Raw genomic sequence first — 26,356 nt, forward strand, 5'->3', positions numbered from 1 at the left:
TCATCTACTCATCAAGAGTAGAAGCCACTTGTATCATCCTTGTTTTTCTGTAGTTTAGTCAATATCTAATTGCATGTAATTATGATTCCTGGACCGTTTTCTCTATCCCCAACGAACTCGATATCACTGCATCTAGTCTTAAAAATTAACCCCCAAAGACAAAGGATATACATACATACAACAGGAACAAAGTAGAACTATATATAACTCCAAAACCTTCTGTTCGAAAGCAAATTGAGAGGTACATTACATTTCAGCCGCGTGTCGATTCATAGTACGAGAGATACACGTAGTACGCATGCCATTAAAAATGGCATTGCTGGCTGACACGTGGCTTTTCACAATCACAATTGTTAACTCTCAACGCTATCGGTTACATGTTTTTTGGTCGGTTAAATATTTCCGTATGACAGTATCTCACTATCCATGCAAAAATATAAATAAACATAGATGCTGTTCCATGCAAGTACTATTTATGTAGCCATAACCAAAGTGAAAATTCTCAATTCTCATATTATAATTCCAACTTCAAAGGCTTAGTTAATTTTGTTACCCAAAAAAATGGCTCCAAACCTTGTGAGTGACACAAAAAAAGCTACTAATACTCAAAAGGGCATAGAATTAGGGAGGTCATGTGCTTATGTGACATTCTTAGCGGGTAATGGTGATTATGTGAAAGGGGTGGTGGGTTTAGCAAAGGGATTAATAAAAGCCAAAACTATGTATCCTTTGGTGGTGGCGATTTTACCCGATGTGCCGGAGGAACACCGGATGCTACTAAGGAGTCATGGTTGTATAGTGAGGGAGATAGAGCCACTTGCACCTTCAATGGACTCATCGGATAAATATGCTAGATCATATTACGTTCTCAACTACTCCAAACTTCGGATTTGGCAGGTAATTAGTTTTTCTTATAACTATTGTGTTACTCGTTCTGCATGTCCCATGACTTGCTCAACTTCAAGTCAGCAATGTTTTCAGAATGCATGATAAGTCTACCATAAATATAGTATGGGTTGTTCTACTTCAGATTAACTGTTCGGCCTTACTATTTATGTCCATATTTAATCTTATTTGTTTTAGAAAAATAATTACTGCCTCCACCTCATTAGATGTGCAAAACAAATAATTAAGAGAAAAAGGCCAAAATAGCAGGACTATTGAAATAGGTGAACTTTATCCTCAGCTGTGTTTTTTATATTTGAACGGTTAGTTAACTAACTCAAAAATATCCTCCAACTATTTAAGTAACTCAAAAATATATTTTTTACCAACGATTGGTCAATCCCCCAAACAATGAAAAAAAGTTAATATTTGATAATAGGTCAATTTTATCCTCAGTTGTATTTTTACGTTTTTGGCACAAAAATATGCCCTGTCAATTCAAGGGCTTCGCACCTGAGCCTCGTTAGACTTACCTGAAGTGTAAGGTGTAAGTGAAGAAAATAGAAGAGATGAAGTCCGTCCCTTAGCCTAGTCTATATCTTGAAGAAAATAGAAGAAAATAGAAGAGATGAAGTCCGTCCTTTACCCTAGTCTATATCCACAGATGACGCAACTTCGTACCGACGCCTCACTACTACTTTCTTTTTTCGTTTCATTTGGATGGTTTGATGTTTTGATGACGGACGGCAATTTCTGTATTATTATTGCCTTCATTATGCTCCTCCAGTAGACATTGATGGTATTCGTGAACCTGCACCCCAAAACAATGAAAAACGGTCATATTGGAAAATGGTGAACTTTATCCTCCGTTGTGTTTTTACGAATTCGGCACAAAATTACCCATGCTGTTAGTTAACTAGCTGAAAAATGTTAGCCAACTATCCAAGTTGCTCAGAAATATATTGATTGCTCAATCCCGCCCAAAACAATGAAAAAAAAAGTCAATTTTACCCCTCAATCTTGATTCTAAAGTAACTAAGCTGATTGTTTTTGTCTTGACCCTTTGGTATTTGCAGTTTGTGGAGTACAGTAAGATGGTATACTTGGACGGAGACATGCAAGTTTTTGAGAACATAGACCATCTTTTCGACTTTCCTGACAAATATTTCTATGCCGTGGCGGACTGCATATGTGACATGTATGGGCAGCCATGTTCTGAGGTTCTGCCGTGGCCCAAAGACTTGGGCTCAAGGCCACCTATCTACTTCAACGCAGGCATGTTTGTCTTTCAGCCCAATCTCTCCATTTATGTCCGTCTCTTGAACACCCTCAAAGTTACCCCACCCACCCAATTTGCCGAACAGGTATAATTTTAACCCCCGTACGTGTAAGGTAGTATGCCTCTATATAGGCAGTTATGTATATACTAATACTATTGCTAGTTTTTATATGAGTTTTAAGTTGTGTATAATATTTTTACCTGGTAGGTTAAATTACATCCACTAGCAAGTAATTAATGTTCTTAACAAACAAGACTTGATAACTTTAACTAAGAGATTACCTACTAGCACTTGCTGTATACTACATTGTTAGTATGTATAACATAAACTCAAAATGAGCATAACCAATCCTGTCAAAGTACGCGTTTGCAATTATAGTTTTGGTAGCGCGTTTTGAAAGTAGCGCAACTTTGAGTCCCTTCTCGTAGCTTACAAAGACATGTTTTCTTCTTATATCACATTCTCATGTATACTTCAGCATATATATCGGTTCCAACCATTTCCTTTTTGTAGGACTTTCTGAACATGTTCTTTAAAGACAAGTACAAGCCAATTCCTTATGTATACAATTTATTGCTGGCCATGCTATGGCGCCACCCGGAGAAAATCAACGTCAACAAAGCGAAAGCAGTTCACTACTGTTCGCCAGGAGCTAAGCCGTGGAAATACACTGGCAAGGAAGAACATATGGATCGAGAAGATATCAAAATGCTAGTGAAGAAATGGTGGGACATTTATAATGATCAGACACTGCATCACAAGCAGGGTTCTCTTCGGATTGCTGGAGCTGAGGGTCAAGTGGAAGCAAACAGATTAAAGGCTGCAGCCTTTTCTGATACAAACATCAGTACCTTATGTCTTACTAACCCATCAGCTGCTTAGCTAATATATCTGGAAGCTTCAAGTGAACGATATCCTCTTTTATGTTAGTTGGAGAAACACTGCCACTTGTTTATTTCTTGGCAGGTTTTGTTTTAATTTGGTGACTAATAAGGCAGGGTTTTTTGTTCATCTGCCACTTATATAGGTGTGTCCTGGAATCTTGGTGGTCATTAGGAAGTTCATCGAGAGTATATATATGCAGCATATATATAATGTATCAGCAACCACCGGTCCTCGACTGTGTGAAGCTACCATGTTCCTTTTTTGTTTTTGAGTATCTTCCCACCTATGTAAATAGTTTGTATAGTTATAGAAGTTTCCTCGTCAACTAAAGTTTGTTTCATGAAATAGAATTGAGAGGCTTAATGACTGAAGAGCATCAACCCTGACAGTGTTGCATAACAAATCCTAACTGAGGGGTTGCTGTTCTCAAAATGATTTTTTCAAGAGTCCAGTAACAACAAAGAAAAACACATCACAGATGTCCTAATGGGACCTGTCCAACAAAATTTACCATAGTATAGATCAACCAACATCTTATGGCTTATGAACTTGAGAAGCTCATCTTCCCAATAGGGCAACCCGATCTTTCTGGACTGCCTGTGACAAATTTAAGTCGAAGAGCTCACACCGTATAGGCATTTCCATTTCATAGAAGGGATTCTTCAAGACGTAATCAGTGTATAATTCGTAGATGTACTTCAACAGACTCTCCATATGCAGAGTACCAGGTTCACAGACCACAAAGAATTTTGTTCCTGCAATTAAATCAATTCAATTCTTCTATTAGTTGAAGTATGCCCTAAACTGACACAGTGATTGAAGGGAAAAAGATAAGCTTGAATATCATCAAGTTAAATGTTCCATGGAACTCAAAACTCAGGCACTAGTTTGACTGAAGCACAAAAACATTAGAACCGTCTTTTAAATATTTACCAAGTGGCTTGCCATGCATTATTGATTAGTCTTTCGCCATTTCTGTTGCATTATCATTTTGTGTGTCTTTTCTAGTCCACTACCATTTCATGACTGAACTATACAAGCAAACAGCTTCCATCTTTGCCATTTACGTTGTCCTGTTTTCAAATATTTCACTTCATTTCAACTTAGTATTACCTAAGGGACAAACTTATTTATGTGAGTTATAGTCTCAACAGAGGAATCCAAGAAGAATATGATCCACACAAGGCTAAAAATCAGCTTTGTTGGAGACCCACAAAATCTTCCAGCTCTTTGTGTGTGTAACGCCTTCTTTGGGATATTTTCTTAGTTTTTGGTAGATCTAGGCAACATAGAATGGAGTTCACAAAAATATAATCTCATTCTTTTTATTGACCTGTCCAAAAAGGGTGTTGGTATATTTATAGTTTGAAGAGTCCCCTACAATGCACTTCGAATAAATCAACCGCCAAGCAATAGTAGAAGCGTAAAACGTTGTGTAGTTGTGTTTCTAAGACTATCAGTCTACTATCCTTGAAGTAATACACCACTTAAATTTCAAGTATAACACCAAAGTATTTGTTAAGGGCTACGAAGAACCCCAGTAGTCATCTTACTTGATAGAATATGTTATGCACTCTTGACTTGTTAGCATTAAAGCAGACAATTTCAATGAAACAGGGACCCAGTAAATGTTTCAGATTGTTTTAGGAAAGTCACTTCCGGTATTAAAATGTAGCGATTTGGTAATCCGAAACTGCCTATGAACAACACGACAATACAACTTTAGACCCTGGGAAATATACAGGGAGTAAGCTATAAGATTGTTTTTTTTTTTTTTTTTTCTTGAGAAGGTAACATGTGAGTAAGCTATAAGATTGTTTTATTAATAACTTAGACTTGGAGCACGGGGACATGGTTCTTGAATCATTTACATATATTTATGTTTTATTAATAACTTAGACTTGGAGCACGGGGACATGGTTCTTGAATCATTTACATATATTTACCTGGAAGGTGTCATCCCTTACATATGAAAAAAAAAAAGAAGAAGATATTGGGTGCTTGTTTACAACATACATCTAAACTGTGAACAGCAGTATCCATATACCAAGGAGTCACCAACAATCCACTTCAACGAAACACCAGCAGTAGAATGTTGTGAAAATATTATCTCTAGCAGTGACTCCAGTTAGTCTAATGTTTTGGGAACTTCACCCCCAACTTGTATACCTCAATCAATAACAAAAGATATCTTCCTTATCTTTCCAAGAAACTATAGAAGTTCTCATTAAGTGCTGGGATGAACCTATATAGTTTTTCTTGACTGAATATGCCATGACACTCTTAGCATGTTAGCCCTTATATGTAAGGTTTTTTAGCCTGTCCTGTTAGCCTTAAGGGAAAATAGCACTTTTAGTCCCTGTGTTAATGCTATATTCTGATTTTAGTCCTTGTGTTATCAATTTACCACTATCGACCAATTATATTATGCGGGTGATTTTGATCCTTCAACTAACAGATCCTAAGAAAGTTAACCAACAGTTAACTCCATCCAGGGACAGTTGTGGTACCGTATTAATTTTTTGGTGCTAGTTGACGAGCAACCTCCACCAACTGTTTGTTTATTCAATTAAAAAAAATATTTTGCCAATTTTAAATCCTACAATATTCTCACATCGATATTTTATTTAATATCTGCATAGCTTTTCTTCATTGAGCTTTCTTGAGAAGAGTTCTCACATGGGTTTAAGAAGTAATCCTTCTTAGGCTTCCTACTGACTATGTACTTGTGAAGTGTAACACTGTTACCTTGAACAGGTGATTGCTTACGTCTCTCGAATGTTTGCCATCTCTAAATATTTTTTAAGATCCTTCTACAAGCAAAAACAATGGTTGGATACTTGTCGTGTAGTTTTTTTCGTCATAAAAAAGTACTTCCTGCTCCCTTTTTTCCTCTCAATATTTGTTGGGATTATCCGGATTGTCATAATATCTAAGAATTTTTCTGGCAATAGTCGTAACTCGTAACATGAGTTGTTACCTTAATCGGAAAGCATAGGCCACTGTTTAGAGGCATGGCCTTTAAGTAGTGGTTCTTCACCTATAAAATTTAGAACCATAATTGCCCATCAGCGGAGTTAACTGTCTGTTAATTTTTTTGGGATCTGTTAGTTGAAGGATCAAAATCACCCCCATAATACAATTGAAGGTCAATAGTTATAAGTCGGATAACAGAAGGACTAAAATTAGAATATAGCGTTAACACAAGGACTAAAAGTGCTATTTGCCCTAGCCTTAAAGCAGACAACTTTGGCGGAAAATGGATATACTACTGTACTCAACAGTAAAATTATCCATCATCATAAATGGCTCTCCTAAGGGTTTCTTCACCACTCAAAAGGGCTTAAGACAGGGCGACCTCTGTCTCCCTTCTTATTCACTTTGGTCATGGAAGGCTTGAGCAGGATGCTTGTAACAGCTGGACAACACAGGTGGATTAAGGGTTTTATCCCCTGTATCAGAAATCAGGGGGAGCTGGAAATCACTCATCTTCTATATGCCAATGATTCGTTAATCTTCTGCGAACCAGAAAGGGAGCAAATTTATCACCTAAAACTGATTCTTTTGCTCTTTGAAGCAGTGTCCGGTCTCCATATAAACTTCGCAAAGAGTGTTCTTTATCCGGTCAATGAAATCCCCAACATCCATGAAGTCGCAGACATCATGGGCTGTAAAGTTGGAGTCTTTCCAGCTAAATATCTAGGCCTACCCCTTGGATCCAAAGCAAAAGCTGTAACAATATGGAATGATATAGTAGAACGCTGTGAAAAGAAATTGTCTAGCTGGAAAAGGAAGTATCTTTCCTTGGGAGGCAGAGTTGTTTTGATCAATAGCGTGCTCGATTCATTACCCACCTACACTATGTCCTTGTTTCCTTTACCTGCCGATGTAGCTAAAAGACTGGATACAATTCGAAGGGATTTTTTGTGGGAAGGTAACAGGGAACATAAAGCTTTTCATCTGGTGAAATGGGAGGTAGCATCCCAAGACAGGAAAGCTGGGGCCTCGGGATAAAAAATCTGAAGCGACAAAACATCAGCTTGATGCAAAAGTGGCTCTGGAGGTTTAGTCAAGACGAAGAAACACTATGGAGGACTGTTACTAGTGCAAAATATGGTCTCCTTAATCCCTGGACTACCAAACTACCATCTTCTTCTGGTACGTCTGGTATATGGCAACACATCAGAGTACATTGGCATTCTTTCTATTCAAACTCAGCTCTCAAAGTTGGAAATGGTAGGAAGATAAAGTTCTGGTCAGATATTTGGCTCGGGCACTCTCCATTAAAAGAGCAATTTCCAGTATTATTTAACATGGCACAACATCACGATGCCACTATCTCAGATTATTGGTCAGAGCATAGCTGGAACTTCACTTTTAGACGCAATATGAATGACTGGGAGTTTGATAGTGTGTCCTCTCTATTGCTTAAGCTTCATGGACAAAGCCTGGTCCAGTCAAAAGCTGATACTTTAATATGGAATAGAGATGCAAAGGGGAAATTCAAGGTCAAAATCTGTTACCAGAACTTGATGAGATCATCTAACAACATTCCCAACTGGCCTTGGAGAATAATTTGAAGAAATGAGGCACCTTTGAAGGTCGATTGTTTTTTGTGGCTGGTGGCGCATGGGGCAGTTTTAACTCATGACAATCTTCAGAAAAGAGGGATTACAATCTGCAGCAGATGTCCATTGTGACAAGGAAGGGAAGAGTGTCAATCACCTTTCTTACATTGCCCCTACACCTAACAAATGTGGTATCTTCTCTTAAATACTTTGGGAGTCAGTGGGTGATGCCTAAGACTACAGTTGAGCTTCTGCAATGCTGGCATGTGGAAGGACTGGGAAAAGGCAAACGACGAACATGGAACACACTGCCTGCTGCCATCTGACAGTGTATTTGGAAGGAAAGGAACTTATGAACTTTTGATAGCAAGAATCTGTAATTAGTTTGAAGCACAGCTGCTTTTATTTACTGTTTTTTTGGTGCAACATGGCAATAGCTAATGATGCAGAAGCCATGGTTGACTTTTTGAGTTCATTACACAACTTGTAATGAGGCTTTCCTCTGTAAATTCTTGCCAGCAGCTTTGCTGCTTATAAATACAGAATACCTTTTACCAATAATAAAAAAAAAAGATATGGAAATTGAAAGTTCAACATGTGCATGCCACAACTAATTATAGAATAGATCAAGCAATTTGATCGAGCCTAATCAGTCAATCTTCCCTTTTTAAGCAATACTATCAGCTTATAACCAAAAAAAGAGGACACTACACTTTTTTATTATTACTATTAGCCTATATTTTCTCTACTCTTTCACTTTGTGTTGCCCATTGGACTTGTGTATGTAGAAGGAACTTTTGAACAAATTCAGCATATCACTTAACAAGTAGTACCAAGATAGGAACCGGGCGTTAGCGTCCTTTAACAAAGCCCCATAGAGAATCGAAATGATTAGCCAGGTTAAAATCTTAAATATCCATGAGAGTTTATAGATTTGAAGAACAATACAGTATAAACACTGATGTGCATATGACAATTATACTGATAAAATTTAATCATTTCATTAACTTTAATTAGGGACACCTTTCAAAGGCAGACTGGAACAAATAAAAATAACACAAATCCCCTTTCACCAAGTTATGCTAAATATTCAGGGATCACCGTATGCCTTTTGAGTTTCTTTTGTCCAAACAAATGAGAAATTTGCAGGCCCAGAAACTTATGTGATGTTTCCTGTATATAGCCAGGAGCTGTTTCGTGCAACAAGAGCATGTGTATCCTTATAATCTTCAATAAGTCCTTTTGATGTTTTTGCCTAGTTTAGTTTCGTCTATCATTTACCCTAAATGTGGGGATCTGCCACACTGGTGTATAAAATCTCAAGAAGCTGTTATGAGATGCTGATTCATTGCACTAGGACGGTTGGGCACATTTTTCTTGGCTTTAGAGGTAAAGAAACTAAGATATCACATCAGTGCTGAGACGATCTAACCACTCCATCAACTGTCTGACAGAGAGATTTAGATTCTAATTGCTTTTCATCCTCTAGTCTCTTGGACCATAATTCTAGCTTTTCTGAATAGAGAAGTTGGAAATTTCTTGGTTCCATGATTTAAATTGGAGTGAAATTAAACATATCAAAGTCAATGAAATGGAGAATTGATGCCTGAGCCACTTAAAGATTCTGCTCCATATTTCCTGACATAGAACTCCAATATCAAGCACTTCAGCAGGAAATCGTTGATCATATTGAGCTTCTTAGATTGAGTCTAAAGTACCATTTAGGTTACGTTTCCCCTTTTCCAGCGTATGGACTAAATTCTTATAATTTTTGTGCCAAAGATTTCAGATTTAAGTTTGTAATCTTGTTGCTACTAAGTAAGCTTTAGTTCCTTTCTAGGTCATAGCTGCGCACATAAAACTACACGTTTGCTTCTCAAAAAGATAAACCGTACAATTTATAACACAACAATATGATGAGAAAGATGTCAAAAAATAAAGCTAATAAAAATCTCAAAATGAAAAAAATGCTTCTCAAAAATAGATAAGATAAAGAGAAAATGGTGGAGATGTAAGAATTACCGGTAAGAGATTGGAAGCAATGGAGATCAAACGTATCAGCTTGAAGGAGTTCAATACCGGCACAACCATTAACTGGGGACAACTGCTGAGAGATAGCATGCATAGAATGCCACAGACTAGCCAATCTCAAACTATCATTTGTGTCCATTTTCCCAGCAGACCCATAATCCTAAGGATTTTTACACACCCATTAAAACCACAAACAAACAAAAAAATTAAAATAAAAAGGGCAGCCCCTCCCGCTACAAGCGGGGTCAAGGGAAGGGCCGGATCACAGGGGTCTATTATACGCGGCTTTACCCTGCATTTCTGCAAGAGGCTGTTTTCACAGCTCGAACCCGTGACCTCCTGGTCACATGACAACTACCTTACCAGTTACGCCAAGGCTTCCCTTCTAAAACCAGAAATAAGAACAAAATAAAAAATCTAAGCTGAAAAGTGGGGGGGAATTAGAATTCACCTTGCAGAAGATAAGCCCTCCTGATTTATTGATGATGTAAAGGCTGTAAATAGCTGCCATTTATATTCAAATCCCTTCTCTTTATTGGCCTCTCACGGCAAATTGATCTGAATGGATTCAGTTCACAAGCTTAGTAAATGATTGAAGGTCTCAGGCTATTTTCTGCGGAACAGTCAAAGTACTGCATTTGATACAAAATTTCTCAGAAGAACCAAAGAGAAAAAAGTCGTTGTTGATCTCTAATTTGCACAGTCGATCTCAGTAGGTTTAGTTCACAAGTTAAGCAAGTGAAGATTAAAGGCAATTTTTCCAGGAAACAATCAGAAATAATATTGCATTTTATACAACTCGCCCAAAAAAAAGCAAAAATAATAACAACAACTACTATGCCTCTATCCCAATCTAGTTGGGCTTAGCTATAAAAATCCTAAAATAGCCAAGAAGATACGCATAAAAAGAGTTTACCTGAAAAGATAATAGATGTAAGAGCTCCTCCTGATCAGCGACGAATCGGGCAGGTTGAAGGTCTGTGTTTGGAAAAAGAAAATGGAGAAATCTGAAAAGAGAGTACAAATATTTTTGGAGAGAAATAGGATGGGGGTTTTTGAAGCAAAAAAAAGTACAAAAGGAATGCGGTGAACGTGGATCGAACACGTGACCTTCAGATCTTCAGTCTGACGCTCTCCCAACTGAGCTATCCCCGCTCGTTGACCGATGCTGTTCTTCAAATTAGTTATATCTACATTTGTCCAGTATGACTGAGACTTATGATCGTCGCAAAAATATACGAGTATTATATAAGGTACAAAACAAATTGTTTTTTATACTTAAATAGTAAATCTTTTGACACTTCAAATATTTACTTTTTTTTTTCATCTATATATTTCAATCTCCTTATTCTATCACGTTTGATAGGAGTAAATGTTACGGCAAGAAGAAACCTTAAACAAACTAAAAGAAAGAAAAATAAATGTTAAAGGAAAATAATATTCAGGATTTGAAATCTATAAAATTTTATGGTGATTTCAAATAATACTATAGACGAATAATGTGTGGATGGATTTAGTTATTGAATTTGGGAGAATGTACAATAATAATACTTTTGATCTGCCCAAGAGGGAGGTGGAACTTTACTTTAATTTGCCTTTTTTATATCTCTTATATGTAAAAATAAGATATAAAAGAGTCATAAAATTAAAAATAATTTGTAAAGAGTATTTTTTATTTTATTTTATGACCCCCTTGTTAAAAATTTTTATACATAAAAAATCTGAAAAAGCATGATACCAGATTAAAAAAAGTCATTTTCCTCGGTTTTAATTGCACACTTACTCGTGTTCAGGGACAACAAAAAAAAATGAATTGACTTCACGAGTCGGTGGAATTGCAGGTTTGGTGGTTAAAGCGTTGAAGGGGGAAAAGTATATATACGTGGGAAATAAGTGAAGAGCGTGGTCATGTCTGAATCTTGTCCTCACATTCACATTCCTTCTCTCTTTTCTAATTATTATAAAACCAGACTCATAAGCTGAATTAGTACAGAACCTGAATTAGTAATCTACTCTACTTCTCTATTGCATTTCATCAAAGGTTATGGCGGTGAAGGAGGAGAAGAAGCCATCAGTGGAGATCAACAAGCTGAGATTCACCTACCCTGGTATTGATGGACATCCACCACCTGGATCTACCCCTTTGATCGATGATTTCTCACTTACCCTTTATCCTGGTGATCGTTGCCTTCTTGTTGGATCTAATGGCGCAGGTTACACTCTATTCCTCTTTACTATAATCAAGAATTCATAAGGCTTGTTTCTCTTTTCTGCTATCTCCAATTTCCCAAATTTAAGGAGCATTTGGTGTAGATGAAAATGTGTTTTTTTTCGTGGAAAAGGTTATTCTTGGAAATCATTTTTTTGGATCATGCTCCAGCCGTTTGATTAGATATAAAAGTTGGTGACAGAGGACAATTGTACAATGTACAAGATAAGGTATAAGGGGATAGTGTTTTGACATACGAAAAGGACCAAAATTACCTAAAAAATAGTTTATTCATATCGTTCGTTATACTATAGGGTCAATTATATTTATATTATGAAATCAATTATACCCTTATATGTAACGACTGTCACGTGACATCTCAGACCTTCAAAATTATTTTTCCCTCAAATAATTTTTTACCCATTAAAATAACTCAACCCGACCCAAATTTATTTCTTCCAGCCCAACTAATACGGACCCAACCCATTTACCCTAAAAACCATTTCCCCCCAAACACACACTCTCTCTCTCTCCCTACATACACTGCAAAGCTTCAACTCCGGTTCTCAAGTCAATTGTCTAATTTCTCTTGTTCAAATTCCAAGTGTGACTTAAAAATAACAAAGGTCATTTACCCTAAAAACCATTTCCCCCCAAACACACACTCTCTCTCTCTCTCTCTACATACACTGCAAAGCTTCAACTCCGGTTCTCAAGTCAATTGTCTAATTTCTCTTGTTCAAATTCCAAGTGTGACTTAAAAATAACAAAGGAAAAAGAAATTGATACATAGAATACATCAAACTCCATGTTACACTCATTGACCAATTAAGGACCACAGCATCTAAGATCTAATATGCATCTGCTATTCACCTATTTCTCGTGTTTTTTAATCTAATAATAAGTATCATCCCCAGCAACAAACTTGACAATCAATATTGGAACATACTCGGACGCACAGAACGATAAACTTTGGTTTTGGCTTCTGGAATTATGTTGCTTTCGCTTGCCATCTGTGGGAATAGAACCATAGCACACTAGAACGTGGACTATCTTTAACTTCATCTACGCCTGCATCATCTCTATGGCAATCATAAACAAACAGAATATAGAACATCAACCTCTCCATCAATAGACTGAAATTTGAGAGAGAGAGAGAGTGTGTGTTTGGCGACAAGAGTTTCTTATGAGCCTGAATGTCATCGGGGGGAAATGATTTTTAGGGTAAATGGGTTGGGTCCGTATTAGTTGGGCTGGAAGAAATAAATTTGGGTCGGGTTGGGTTATTTTAATGGGTAAAAAATTATTTGAGGGGAAAATAATTTTGAAGGTCTGAGATGATGCCACATGACAGCCGTTACACATAAGGGTATAATTGATCCCATAGTATAACGGTAAGGGTATAATTGGCCTATAGTATAACGAAGGGTATGTATGAACTATTTTTCAAAGTTCAGGGGTAATTTTGGCCCTTTTCCGTTTGGCATATGTGTTTTAATTTCTTTTCGTCTCTTTAAAAGAGGATTCCACTCTCTAATTTTAGTAACTCTTTGATTACAACATCTCAAATGACATGTTTAAGACTGCAAGATTCAAAGGTCATTTTGTTACATTATACACATCTCTAGTTTAAGACACATGATTCCGTTTATTAAACTCCATGTCTTTCAAACTAAGACACACGGAATGAAACCAAGTATAAATATTAAAGGTTGACAGCACTTTTTAAATGTCTATTGAATTAAGCATATGGAGTAAGAATTATGATATTTGTAGTACAGGAGAATGACTTGCATCCATAAGAATGACTTGCATCCATAAGGGAGAGAATGTCATCTTGCTCATTTTGCTAGAGAATTTAGGAACATAGCTAACCAAATACAGAGTAAACATTTTTACTGCCGAATACACCCTTAACAGGAGGTTTGATTGAGATCTGAGAGACATCTATTGTTGGGAAAATGCACCTACTTTTGACAGGGAAGACTACAATTCTGAAGATATTGGGAGGAAAGCACATGGTAGAACCAGACATGGTCAGAGTGCTTGGAAGATCCGCATTTCATGACACTGCTTTAACGGCTTCTGGAGACCTCAGTTATCTTGGTGGAGAGGTGTCTCTTCTCTTGCTTTGTTTCTCGATTATCTTTTTATGGTTTATTATGTTTTGAGGACTGTTTGCTTCTTCAGTTTTGCTAAATGCATGTGTTGGAATTTGGCAGTTGTCATCTTATGTACAGTTCAATAAATTCCAGCAGAACTAAGTGCCCTTCTGTTTTATTTACAACGGGTACGACTTGCTAAGTTGGAGTTCTATTTGGAATCAGCTTTAAAATTCAATCTTTGTAACATGGTTTCTCTCAGTCACTTGTTGCTAGTTTTTACATGTAATATGGTACTTTACAAGAAGATTTTAGTTATAAAAGTAATATGCTATAACAGTGCTAACATCTTGTCTACGCTTGATGAACCTATCTCCTGGAAAGATAAATGTGCCACATCTTTTAAATGAACTTGTGAATTCAGAAATTGCTTACCAAAGGAAAAAGCTAAGTTCTTTTGTGCTTTTTGTATTGCAGTGGAGGAGAGAAGTTGCATTTGCTGGATTTGAGGTGCCTATTCAAATGGATGTTTCCGCTGAGAAAATGATTTTTGGGGTTACAGGAACTGATCCACAAAGACGAGATGAACTAATTAAGGTACGGATAAAAATGAACAATTGTTATCTGCGTGGAATTTATGGAAGTCCCATGGGGCTTTTGTTCTGCTGGATTTTTTATTGTTATAACTGTGCCTCTACGACAACTCGAATTGAATGTACCATATATTCCATTGCTCGGTAACAAAGCCCACCCATAAATGTGATACATTGGCATGTCCTTGAAAATAATAAAAGCACATGTTTGGAAAAAAAAGAATGGTCCAGTGCATTGTTTGAGGGATATTTAACTCTGAAACGCTCTATCTAATTGAAAAGAGAAATGGCCCTCTTGGTAATTGGTATACTTTGTTGAGTTGTTCTCATCTTTATTTCACAGTAATCGAGAACATCTATTGGCGTATATCAATTTATGCTGCTATTCTTTGTGATTTTTTTTTCCAATATCCTCAAAGCATAAAATCGTTAAATCTATGAACATTTGAGATTTTTCTGCTAGTATTTTGGGGTAAACTGATGAAGGTGTAGACCATATGCTGGAAACACTATCTCTATTTTTTTCTTCTTGCTTATTTTCCAGGGTTACTCAGGATTCTGTTTCTCATGACAAGTTAGAGTGCTCTAACTTTGAACTATGATAAACATTGCTAATGGGAATAATAATACACACAATGCATGCACGGAAAACTGTGGAAGGAAGTTTAGACCTCTTAACTTTTTCAGTGGGTGTTACCTTTTACAGTAATTTATCTTTAATAAAGCTGATTGTGATGAACTCGTCTAATATGCAAACAACTAAATAGACGTATGTTAATATTCTTAAATTTATGTTGATGCAGGTTCTTGGTATCGATCTGTCCTGGAGAATGCACAAATCATCTGATGGGCAAAGAAGAAGAGTGCAGATATGTATGGGTCTTCTGAAACCATTCAAGGTATATGTGCAAATAGTTTCACCATGTAAAAAGCAGCTTCCTTTTAACTGTTACAAATTACTTGATGACAATGTTGACATAAGATAGCCCACCTGTTTGTCTAGGTACTTCTTCTTGATGAGATTACAGTTGATCTAGATGTTCTTGCAAGGGCTGATCTTTTGAAATTTCTGAGCAAAGAATGTGACGAGCGAGGGGCTACAATAATTTATGCAACACACATTTTTGATGGTCTTGAGAATTGGCCTTCTCATATAGTAAGATCTGATTCTTACTTACCTCTTGCTTTATCTTTGAATCTTCTTAAGAAATTAATGAAGAAGTGGTTAAAATAGTTGTATTATTTGCAGATATATGTGGCTCATGGGAAGCTGCAATTAGCAATGCCAATGGACAAGGTAAAGGAGATCAGCAATTTGTCACTAATGGTAAGTTCTGATGTATTTAGAAATTGTAAGATCCAAAATAGAACCTCATTTAGGTTTTACTGAAAGAACAAACATATTTCCTCTCCTACTGCTTAGCTAGAGGTCACATCGATAGCCAGGGGCGGAGCCACATAGGGCCGAGGGGGTTCATCCTTTGGCGGAAAAAAACCACTGTTTAAACATGGTTAAAATCATTTTTTATGTATATATAGTAGATGTTGAACCCCCTTTGGCTTCTTCGTATGTTTACTTTTTTATATTTTGAACCCCCTTAGTGAAAATCTTGGCTCCACCACTCTCGATAGATGATTTGATTTCGGCTAATGCCTGGACATTACGGCTGAAGCATATGATATACTGTGACATTTTTCTCATATGGAATTTGCGTGGTTGTTTTACTTGGAAATGCAGAGGACAGTAGAGAGTTGGCTGAGGAAAGAAAGAGACGTCGAGAGGAACCGAAGGAAAGAGAGAAAGGCAAAGGGCCTTCCAGAGTATGAAAAGCAAGTTGAGGGCACTCGAGTGGTAGGGGGAGATCCAGCTCGTGCTGCTGGTCGTCCATTAAACAATGGTTGGGCTGGTGGAACGCTGCATTCTACTATTGCTGGTGAAGAAAATTTTGTCTTAAGCTCGAACCGTGTTCTCAGATAAACAGAACTGATGCATACTTCTTTGGAACTGGTGTCAACTTATTTTACCATTTCATTCTTACTGATCAGATGATCGTCAAACTAGGGCTACTAAAGTTTTCAGATTGTAGAATAGAATTATCTGCAATATTTGTTTGGTTTGTATACGTATCTCCTATTCTCTATATATTCTTGTGTGAAGAAAAGTTGTTGTGGTTTTATAGATTGATTAAAGATCAAATTGTTGTAAACTGAAGATCTTGATGATATTTCTCTATGCATCTCCTTTCTTTAACACATCGCCGTGGAAAAGAAAGCAGACATGATTTCCCAACTTGATTAGAGAGTCCGGAGCCAAAATGGGATTTTTGCAGTTATTAGGTCAAAATAGTATGCTTTTTTTTTTTAGACCAAAATGGGTATTTCGTTGGATAACCAACGAAATACCCACACTCACACTGTTCCGGTGCCGAATGAATTGTTGCATTTCGCTACATGTGTAGCGAAATGCAACAAATTAATTTTTTATTTTTATTTTTGCATTTCGTTGTGCAATTCACGAAATGCAACAATTTTTTTTTTAATTTTTTTTTGCAATTCGTGAAACTAATGAAAAAAATTGTTTTTTTTTTTTTTTTTTTTTTTTGCAATTTGTGAAACTAATGAAAAAAATTGCTTTTTTTTTTTTTTTTTTTTTTGCAATTTGTGAAACTAATGAAAAAAATTGCTTTTTTTTTTTTTTTGCATTTCGTTAATTGATCAACGAAATGGGGTTTTTTTTTTTTTTTTTTTTTTTTTTGCATTTCGTTGTGCAATTCACGAAATGCAACATTTTTTTTTCTTTTTTTGCAATTCGTGAAACTAATGAAAAAAAATATTATTTTTTTTGCATTTCGTTAATTGATCAACGAAATGGTTTTTTTTTTTTTTTTTTTGCATTTCATGAAATTAATGAAAAAAACTGTTTTTTATTTTATTTTATTTCGTTCATCTAAAAACGAAATTGAAATATATATACATATTTTTTTTTTTGCATTCCGTTGGTAGATCAACGAAATAGGATAATATATATATATATATATATATATATATATATATATATATATATATATATATATATATATATTATTTTTTTGCATTTCGTGTATTAAAAAACGAAATAAGATAAAAAAAAAAATTAGTTTTATCCTATATGTTGAGAAAATTAGTGAGCTTTATTTTCAAAAATTGAAACCACATAAGTGAAATTGACATTCACAGCTACATTACTCCGAAATTTTTATGTTGAAGTCTATTGCGCATCATCATATTATAAGTAAAGAAATCTAAAAATTTCCCGCCAATTTGGGGGAAAATTAAAATTGGAAGGGAAAAAAGAGGTTTTCTAGAAAATCGGCCCGGCCCGGTTTGCGCTGCTAGATCTCGGAAAAATATGCAAAATAAAAAAAAAATTGCATAAATCGGATATCCGAGCGCAAAGTTATAAATTGGTGAAAGAGTAGTTGTAAATTGGTGAAAATTTAAAGAGTCATAACTTTGCGCTCGGATATCCAATTTATGCAATTTTTTTTTTTATTTTGCATATTTTTCCGAGATCTAGCAGCGCAAAGCCGGGCCGATTTTCTAGAAAACCTCTTTTTTCCCTTCCAATTTTAATTTTCCCCCAAATTGGCGGGAAATTTTTAGTTTTCTTTACTTATAATATGATGATGCGCAATAGACTTCAACATAAAAATTTCGGAGTAATGTAGCTGTGAATGTCAATTTCACTTATGTGGTTTCAATTTTTGAAAATAAAGCTCACTAATTTTCTCAACATATAGGATAAAACTAATTTTTTTTTATCTTATTTCGTTTTTTAATACACGAAATGCAAAAAAATAATATATATATATATATATATATATATATATTATCCTATTTCGTTGATCTACCAACGAAATGCAAAAAAAGAATAATATATATATATATTCCAATTTCGTTTTTAGATGAACGAAATAAATAAAAAAAAAAAAAAAAAAAAACCCCATTTCGTTGATCAATTAACGAAATGCAAAAAAAAAAAAAAATCATTAGTTTCACGAATTGCAAAAAAAAAAAAAAAAAACAATTTTTTTCATTAATTTCATGAAATGCAAAAAAAAAAAAAAACAATTTTTTTCATTAGTTTCACGAATTGCAAAAAAAAAATAAAAAATTGTTGCATTTCGTGAATTGCACAACGAAATGCAAAAAAAAAGCAATTTTTTTCATTAGTTTCACGAATTGCAAAAAAAAAATTAAAAAAAAATTGTTGCATTTCGTGAATTGCACAACGAAATGTAAAAAAAAAAAAAAAAAAAAAAAAAAATTGTTGCATTTCGCTACACATGTAGCGAAATGCAACAATTCATTCGGCACCGGAACAGTGTGAGTATGGGTATTTCGTTGGTTATCCAACGAAATACCCATTTTGGTCTAAAAAAGAAAAATACTATTTTGAGCTAATGGCTGCAAAAATAACCCATTTTGGCTCCGGAGCTCGAGCACAAATGTCTTTCCAGGTTGAGATCAAAGTCTCACGCTTCTATAGAACAACCCTACGATATTGTGTTAATTACAAAATGGGTATGAAGGATGAGCAGAAGTAACTAGGAAGACAATATACGTTGCACGATATAGTATAAGAAAATGAAGCTAATTTGTGATTTGACTGCATTGTAGTATCTAAATGCAGGCAATTCAGAATATTCGGAATTAGTGTTTTAAGGAAAGTAATATGATGGACGAAAGATTTAACACTTAAATAAAGTAGGATGTTTGAAATGTAAGTGTTGCGTGCCGTGGCATGGGAAGAATCCTGCCGAAGTGGAAGACAAACTTTGACAAGCTTTATAAAACGGTGGTATAACAATCAACGGTATATGAGTAAATATTAGGTCTTAGAAGTCCAACATATATGTATATAAGAAGACTGGTACAAAAATTGATGTTAAAGGCTCGATTTGCATAGTACAGCATTATAAATGATCACATGCATCAAAGGTCAAAGGTACAATTAACACGTAAAAGAGGAAAAACTGAGAGGCTGCATGGAGTCCATAGCATTTTGCACCCCTAACGTATGTCCTCTTTTGCGATTTGCACCATATTCTATTTATTTTTATGATTCGCACCCTAATCTCTTCATTTTCTTGCAAAATAATGAAACCACTCATTTTTCAAATTTCCCACGAGGGCAAAATTGAAATACAAATAATAACAAGGAGGATGATCATAATAAAACTGCAAGGAGGATGATCATAATAAAATTGCATCACTGTCATCCTCCCTCAAGATCAGATCATTTCTTCAACACCCAAATCCACAAAAAAGGTTATGTCTCCTCCTTCAGTGGCTTCCTCATCAACCACCCCTAACTATACAGTTAAGGTTGTGGGTGCTTTACTGCCTATAATAACATACAAACATTGTTAAAAAAGTCGATAAAACAGAGACATTTTTTGCATTTCGGTTAGGAAAGTGAAGAGGAGGCTAAAAAATTGAACCAAGCAAGTTACTGTCTTTTTCTCCTTTTTTGTCACAGTGAATTAGATTTTTTTTTATTTTTTTAATAAAGTGAGCAGTGGTAAAAGTAAATGAAAGGCAGGTAGTAATATTAAAAAGAAATCTGCTAACACCATAAGTCAGCGAGAAAAAGAAAAAAATAGATGCGAGTACTAAGCCTTAAGAAGATGGATCAGAAAATTTTCCCAAAAGAAGTGCTGAGGCGAGTATCGACTTTCAATTTCGGGCTCAAAACCACCGCACCTACGAATGACTTTGTTCAATAGGTGCTGACGATTCTTATTTCTTATATTGGTGTCTTCTCCAAATTTTTTATATAAATATACATGTCCGAGCCGAGGTCAATGGGCGCTCAAACACCCGTCACATACTACGCGGGTCCACCCCTGTAACTATACCATAAGCAAGTCCATGGTAGCTCGCATTTGATGGGATGGAGCCACTGGAAGTGCTTGATGTGTGTGCCATGTCCATCTCTATCCCTTGGTCATGCAAACTCATTTTTATGATCAACTTTCCCTCCCTGCTATACTTCATACCCCCCCCCACCCCACCCCCACCATAAAAGTATATACGCAGTTAGTTTCCTGTTACATGGTTGACCAGGATCGAATATTTTTACCAGATTGCCAATGGCTCTTCCATCTTGAAGGCCTTCGTCATTGATGCTTCACTCTCTGGCCATATCTCTGACTTTTCCGTTAATTAGTTGGTGTTTAGAGGGGCGCTGTAATGAATAACAACTTGATTTCTTGTTGTATTTGGTGCTTTTACCAAGATTAGAAGTACTACTCATGCAATATTGTACTAGAACTTCCTGTATTGCTATAATATAGATTATAGTATTGATTTTCATTTGACACAAATAGTTAACTATTAGATTTCTTTAAATTGCTCAGAACAATTTATTTTCTTGTTTCATTCCAAAATTCTATGGGTGGGGATCATGCATGCAAGGTGGAATACTCAGGAAAGAAATTCCAAAATTCCAACTTCTTGTGTGCAGCTAGTAGACGTGATTTTGTAGAAGATTTAATTTTGTGCCATTTCTTATCTTATTATTTGTATTCCAATTTTGTCATCATGGGAAATTTGAAAAATGAGTGGTTTCATTATTTTGCAAGAAAATAAAGAGGTTAGGGTGCGAATCATAAAAATAAATAAGACAGGGTGCAAATCGCAAAAGAGGACATACGTTAGGGGTGTAAAATGCTACGGACTCGGCTACATGAGATTTGATGTGTAACATACACCTCCAAGTGCAAAGGTCTGCATATGTAACGCCATGTATTATGTATTGAAGGTGCTAAAATGGAACAAAGTACTAAAATCACGTGGATATAAATGGTATGCTAACTCAGAATCAAACGAGTTTAGACTAACGGTTGAACAGAGCCTAGTAATTGTTGGCACGGCCAGTTTACCGTTGGGGAAAAGTTACTCAAGTTCCTAAAGATTGTATAACTGCGTATGCATAGGTGAGATATTTTTCAGTGACATAGCAAACCCAAACTAAATTGGAGTGTGACTCGTGAGGGAAAAGCTTTTTGTTGTTAACAGTAGAAACAAGCGTGCCATGCTTAATTGCTTAGTGAAATGTTAAACTACTCAATCTGAAAGAGACCCCCGCTCCTAGATTTCCTAGCCAATGGATGTACCAACATTTCTGCAAATTGCTTATAGAGAATAAAAGCCACAGCAATAGCTGCAAACCATTCCTACCACTTGACAGTTATATTGAGCTAAACTCTGAAAGCTTGAGCATTATTTAACCTCAATTTATTATATAGTTCTCATAGACCTCGCAGGGCCTAAACTTCTCAACTGTTCCTATTGAATTTTGTTTAGTAGATAAGTAGCACAAGAAAAAGTAAAAACCTGCTCACCAGCAGTAAGGAAGCAGCACTATAACCAACCAATGACGGGGAGAGAACCTTAGTCTTAATTAAAACCAAACGTCGACAGAAGCGTAACTGAGAATATGTAAAGCAATAATGCAAAATATTACATGAATTCAACCTAAAGTTACTGTAAAGTACCATTCTTTTAAAAGAAAGGCCAAATGTACTGATAAACAATAGCGATAAGAGGATCTGTCTTGAGGAAGAAAGATCAGCAGGTACATAAGTGCTCTAGACATTGCTGAAGTCTATATTGACAAAAATATAGCTGCAAAAATCATGGATCTCGAGTTCAACCCTGCAATAACATGGGAAAATTAGAGCCAATTAAAAAGTGACGGATAAAACGTAATATGATAATGCGCTCCCATACCTTGTTTGCAATGTTGTTAGAGAGCCAGTCAAGCCCCTCATACAACCCTTCTCCAGAAGTAGCACATGTGCTCTGAATGTACCTGTAAAACAAAGTCATAGATTCAGCATTTGGTAGCACATTGAAAGCCATGTCAATCTCCAGCCAACACCTATACTTGAAGATCTTGCAAATAAAGAAACACCATGTAGTACATACCAGTGACGTTGACGGAGGGAGTGCAGACCGAGCTTGTCAGTAATCTCAGCAGCATTCATAGCATTTGGAAGATCTTGTTTGTTAGCAAACACAAGCAGCACAGCATCTCTCAGTTCATCCTATGCATACATTGGTAAAATTCATTCAAAATAGGATAGAGTTAAACAAACCAACTCCAAGCATGTTGCTAAACCAGTCATGGGCACACCCAAAACATAATATAGTCTTAGACAAAAGAAAGAGAGGTGTGAGTTGCATACCTCATTCAACATGCGGTGCAGCTCATCTCTAGCCTCAACAACACGATCACGATCATTACTGTCAACCACAAAGATAAGTCCTTGTGTGTTTTGGAAGTAATGCCTCCACAATGGTCTGATCTGGAAGTACAGAAATTTGACAAGGAACAACACACAACAAAAAGTATGTCAATTTCCGGAAAAAGTGAAGTCAGAGTATCTAAAGGTCAAACTCCATTCACATGTCTTAAGAAGAATATATAGAACAAAATAATCCTTGTCCATTCATCTAATCGAATTCAGCAGAACTACAGATAAGTCATTACTTGATAGCACAGAGAAAGCTAGCATTCAATGATACAGAACAACGAGCATTTCTTGGTTTTATGTTTCTGTTATTTTGGAAAGTATGAACATCTAGCAAAAAGTCAGAAAAATAGGCCTGGTGAATCTGAAGCACTAGTAGGAGAAAGAAAATATAATTCCAAAACCAGAAATGCTCCTCCTTTAACTTGAAACTATAAGTAAGGTCAGTATGAAGTCAGCCAAAATCAAAGTAGAAGAACTTGCAATGTATCTTCACTTGTTTAAGAACTAATGTCAGATATTGCAGAGAGCATAGCACTTTGGTATATGGCATTAAGTACCTTGTCCTGACCCCCAACATCCCAGACAGTGAAGCTGATGTTCTTGTATTCAACAGTCTCCACATTGAATCCTGATAAAGAAAGAGTTATTGCGGACCAGCACAACAAAGACAGACATGTGTCTGCAGCAGAACAACCATGCTGCTAAAAACAGAGGACATAATCTTAATAATTATCTGTTTGCAGCAGTAATTGGATTTAGAATATTAAATATATATTGAAACAGAACATAAGCCAAATTTCTGTAACAATTTAAAAAAGTGAGCCAGTCATTCATGTAAAAGAGTGAGCATCTCTCCCCTTCTCTTCCCCTCTATGGGGATATGTGTACAGGTACACTGATGCATCACCTCACCCTTCCCCAGAACATATCAGCAGATAGTTTTCAAATTCCTCAACATCTATAGAATCACAGCAGAATGAATAACTTGTTCAAGCTATACCTTTTAACCTTATGAAAAAGTGTTTGCTATATTGCTTGCTTGAAGCTAAGGTCTGTTTTACAACCGGTAGTATAGGGTTAGCCCTGAACTTAAACAGTGTTGGTTTTTATTTGACACTGGGTTCTGATGAGATGATGTCAGTCTGCAGAAAGGAGTATTAGCAACTAATTATTGCGCAGATGATACTTTTGATCATTGACTTGTCTAGTTTGGAGCTCTATTGGTGGTCGAAACCACTGTGTTCAACAAGCACTTCTACTATGTGGTATTCTAACAGAGGTTATTGCAAAGAAACTCTGTAGTAAGAGATATGGCAATGGACATTTTGGGGATGGCATATGTCTTGCACGTGATTGTTCCGTTAATCTTATAACAGTATGTAATGTAATGATGAAGCCTGCTCATATTGGTCGAAAGTTTAGGAATGTTTTGTATTTACATTGATACTCTAAGGATGCAATTTAACTTGCGGGTATAAATTCAGGATGTTTTTGGCAAAAACTAGAATAGCTGCAGAAATTACTCATAACAATGTTAATATTATAGCCGGACAAGATCAGTCACACAAGCAATAATACAACTATAGACCATTCAAATAGTACACAAAACATAACTTACCAATGGTAGGAATAGTGGTAACAATCTCTCCCAGCTTGAGCTTGTACAATATGGTAGTTTTACCAGCTGCATCGAGACCAACCATCAGAATACGCATCTCCTTCTTGGCAAACAGCCGACTGAAAAGCTTTCCGAATGATAAACCCATCTTTCTTCAATGCCTGTTGGACCAAAAATAAGACTCAAATCACCACACAACTTACATTCACCCCCAAGCTCAGATCATCTATTCTATTTTATCAAGAGGTTACATAAATCCACAATCATTGGAAAATGAGAACAAAGCTGCGATCTCAAGCCAACAGAAAATCCCAATTATGGTGTGGTACTCTAAAACATATTTTTCAGCCTTCATTTTCATTGTATCCAAAAAGCAAAACTTGGAACCATGTTTAAAGATTTTGATCTCAAATTCCAATAGTCCTTTATTAATCTAGAGATCCATATAAATAAATCTAAGAATCAAGGACCCTGTATTTAAATCTGATCCTAGGGCATTGACATAACTAATAATCCGGATCCATTAATAAAAAGAACAACAATCCAAAAAAGTTAAGACACCAATCAAGAATGCATACCAAGATCAAATCAATAGAAATACAAAGAATAAACATGAATATCAAACAAAGATCAAAACTTTATCAAAAACCCAGATCCAAGAAGACTAAATCCAGATCTCCAATTCCATAAACATTCTCAATCAACAAAAAGATACATACATGAACTTTGTCAAATCAATTGTTAACAACCAAAAGATGTGTGTGTGTGTGTGTGTGGTGTAATTAAAGGAAATGGAGAAAGAGAGATCTTACAGTGATGAACAACAAATCAAGAAACTTGAGAGAGAAAGAGAGAGGGGCAGATCTAGAAAAAGACTGCCCTTTGGAATTTGTTGACACAAGAAATGAGTTGTGAGATGTTGTTCTCTTCTTGTTTTAGAGCATACAGTTGGAAATATCTGCTACGTTTTTTAATGTGAGCCCCTATTAAATTTTGACTATTTTGAATTTTCAAAAAATTGAGAAAAGAAATTCAAAAGTTTAAGTCTCGTAAAATGTGCGAGGTGGAATTGGATTCTTTAAAAACTTTATGGGTGACAAATGAAATTCTAGATTCTTTGCAAACACTTTTCTATTTTGATCCGTTAGGTAATTAAGCCTGATTAATTTGAATTTGCTTCGTGTAGGATTCAGAAGTGATTATAATTTGGATATTCTAAAACTACACGAAAAGTACAATAAGTTGTAATTATTCTCATATTAATACAACAACAACAACAACCCAGTGAAATCCCACAACGTGAGGTCTGGGGAGGGTAGAGTGTACGCAGACCTTACTCCTACCAAGGTAGGATGGTTGTTTCCGAGAATTATTCTCATATTAATATGACAAAAAAATATATCTCAAAATGTTGGTTAAGTTTATATAGTTTGACTTTTAAAAAAAAAAAGTAGAAAAGTAATATGGGACAGAGGGAGTATCATATAGCTAGTTAGGTGTTTGGCCATAGTTTTTGCAAATAATATATTGTTGTTGGAATGTACTTTGTCTAAAAAAAACATGAAATATGATTTATACCCTAAATTTTTAAAAATTAGTAAACCACTCAAAGCAATTAATAAACATAACCAATGTGTAAACACTGCCCCATCAACCCCACCTTGCACTTGTACTCCATACAAAACCCAACAAGAGCTAAACCAATAGTTGTAAAAATAAACACTTTGAGGGTCCTTATTATAAAAATAAAAACTTTTAGGGTAAAAATTGAAAACAGAAAAATAAAAGTAAACGTCCAAAACAAAAAATGAAAAAAGTGAAAAACAAGGTTTTGGTTATTATTCAAATTTCAAATACAAATTATTTTTTATCAAATTTTGAT

The 26,356-nt window shown here is 35.7% G+C and overlaps 4 protein-coding genes and 1 non-coding gene across 10 annotated transcripts; 2 read left to right on the forward strand and 3 right to left on the reverse strand.

Moving 5' to 3' along the window:
• The first annotated feature begins 440 nt into the window (after window positions 1-440).
• Window positions 441-3,317, forward strand: LOC132598474 (galactinol synthase 1-like). Its single transcript, XM_060311347.1, has 3 exons — window positions 441-897; window positions 1,962-2,249; window positions 2,679-3,317. The coding sequence occupies exons 1-3, from the start codon at window positions 562-564 to the stop codon at window positions 3,045-3,047; spliced, it is 993 nt and encodes a 330-aa protein (XP_060167330.1). The 5' UTR covers window positions 441-561; the 3' UTR covers window positions 3,048-3,317.
• A 54-nt stretch (window positions 3,318-3,371) lies between these two features.
• LOC132598477 (uncharacterized) lies at window positions 3,372-11,894 on the reverse strand. Of its 5 annotated transcripts, none has more exons than XM_060311352.1 (6): window positions 11,754-11,894; window positions 10,760-10,839; window positions 10,566-10,627; window positions 10,101-10,207; window positions 9,641-9,809; window positions 3,372-3,805 (listed from the first exon to the last, which is right to left on the reverse strand). In XM_060311352.1, exons 4-6 carry the CDS (start codon window positions 10,158-10,160, stop codon window positions 3,609-3,611), a joined length of 426 nt encoding a protein of 141 aa, XP_060167335.1. In that variant the 5' UTR covers window positions 10,161-10,207; window positions 10,566-10,627; window positions 10,760-10,839; window positions 11,754-11,894; the 3' UTR covers window positions 3,372-3,608. The 5 variants fall into 5 exon arrangements, with proteins under 5 accessions (XP_060167335.1, XP_060167338.1, XP_060167337.1 ...); XM_060311355.1 differs by having other exon boundaries at window positions 10,101-10,281; XM_060311354.1 differs by lacking the exon at window positions 11,754-11,894 and having other exon boundaries at window positions 10,760-10,858.
• Window positions 10,732-10,804, reverse strand: TRNAF-GAA (transfer RNA phenylalanine (anticodon GAA)). Its single transcript has one exon. It is a non-coding gene; the product is annotated as a tRNA-Phe (tRNA).
• LOC132598475 (ABC transporter I family member 20) lies at window positions 10,890-16,804 on the forward strand. 2 transcript variants are annotated; one of them, XM_060311350.1, is made up of 8 exons: window positions 10,890-11,559; window positions 11,691-11,862; window positions 13,839-13,972; window positions 14,438-14,557; window positions 15,357-15,452; window positions 15,557-15,709; window positions 15,803-15,880; window positions 16,292-16,804. In XM_060311350.1, exons 2-8 carry the CDS (start codon window positions 11,694-11,696, stop codon window positions 16,529-16,531), a joined length of 990 nt encoding a protein of 329 aa, XP_060167333.1. In that variant the 5' UTR covers window positions 10,890-11,559; window positions 11,691-11,693; the 3' UTR covers window positions 16,532-16,804. The 2 variants fall into 2 exon arrangements, with proteins under 2 accessions (XP_060167333.1, XP_060167332.1); XM_060311349.1 differs by having other exon boundaries at window positions 10,891-11,862.
• A 5,175-nt stretch (window positions 16,805-21,979) lies between these two features.
• Window positions 21,980-25,444, reverse strand: LOC132598476 (ADP-ribosylation factor 1-like). Its single transcript, XM_060311351.1, has 7 exons — window positions 25,287-25,444; window positions 24,475-24,635; window positions 23,414-23,484; window positions 22,788-22,907; window positions 22,528-22,646; window positions 22,330-22,411; window positions 21,980-22,254 (listed from the first exon to the last, which is right to left on the reverse strand). The coding sequence occupies exons 2-7, from the start codon at window positions 24,620-24,622 to the stop codon at window positions 22,249-22,251; spliced, it is 546 nt and encodes a 181-aa protein (XP_060167334.1). The 5' UTR covers window positions 24,623-24,635; window positions 25,287-25,444; the 3' UTR covers window positions 21,980-22,248.
• Window positions 25,445-26,356: the final 912 nt, after the last annotated feature.

The sequence above is a fragment of the Lycium barbarum genome, chromosome 6 (assembly GCF_019175385.1).
Source record: "Lycium barbarum isolate Lr01 chromosome 6, ASM1917538v2, whole genome shotgun sequence".
Classification (NCBI taxonomy): domain Eukaryota; kingdom Viridiplantae; phylum Streptophyta; class Magnoliopsida; order Solanales; family Solanaceae; genus Lycium; species Lycium barbarum.

What these genes read in the sequence shown, in the direction of transcription:
- LOC132598474 (XM_060311347.1), top strand. Translation starts at nt 562, where the DNA reads ATGGCTCCAAACCTTGTGAGTGACACAAAAAAAGCTACTAATACTCAA. An exon ending in CCAAACTTCGGATTTGGCAG is followed by an intron (nt 898 to 1,961) that starts GTAATTAGTTTT and finishes TGGTATTTGCAG; the next exon opens with TTTGTGGAGTACAGTAAGAT. An exon ending in CCACCCAATTTGCCGAACAG is followed by an intron (nt 2,250 to 2,678) that starts GTATAATTTTAA and finishes TCCTTTTTGTAG; the next exon opens with GACTTTCTGAACATGTTCTT.
- LOC132598477 (XM_060311352.1), bottom strand. Translation starts at nt 10,160, where the DNA reads ATGGCAGCTATTTACAGCCTTTACATCATCAATAAATCAGGAGGGCTT. An exon ending in GAGGGCTTATCTTCTGCAAG is followed by an intron (nt 9,810 to 10,100) that starts GTGAATTCTAAT and finishes AAAAATCCTTAG; the next exon opens with GATTATGGGTCTGCTGGGAA. An exon ending in TTGCTTCCAATCTCTTACCG is followed by an intron (nt 3,806 to 9,640) that starts GTAATTCTTACA and finishes ATTTAATTGCAG; the next exon opens with GAACAAAATTCTTTGTGGTC.
- LOC132598475 (XM_060311350.1), top strand. Translation starts at nt 11,694, where the DNA reads ATGGCGGTGAAGGAGGAGAAGAAGCCATCAGTGGAGATCAACAAGCTG. An exon ending in TGTTGGATCTAATGGCGCAG is followed by an intron (nt 11,863 to 13,838) that starts GTTACACTCTAT and finishes TACTTTTGACAG; the next exon opens with GGAAGACTACAATTCTGAAG. An exon ending in TCAGCAATTTGTCACTAATG is followed by an intron (nt 15,881 to 16,291) that starts GTAAGTTCTGAT and finishes TTGGAAATGCAG; the next exon opens with AGGACAGTAGAGAGTTGGCT.
- LOC132598476 (XM_060311351.1), bottom strand. Translation starts at nt 24,622, where the DNA reads ATGGGTTTATCATTCGGAAAGCTTTTCAGTCGGCTGTTTGCCAAGAAG. An exon ending in TGCACCGCATGTTGAATGAG is followed by an intron (nt 22,647 to 22,787) that starts GTATGCAACTCA and finishes ATGTATGCATAG; the next exon opens with GATGAACTGAGAGATGCTGT. An exon ending in TCCCTCCGTCAACGTCACTG is followed by an intron (nt 22,412 to 22,527) that starts GTATGTACTACA and finishes TTTGTTTTACAG; the next exon opens with GTACATTCAGAGCACATGTG.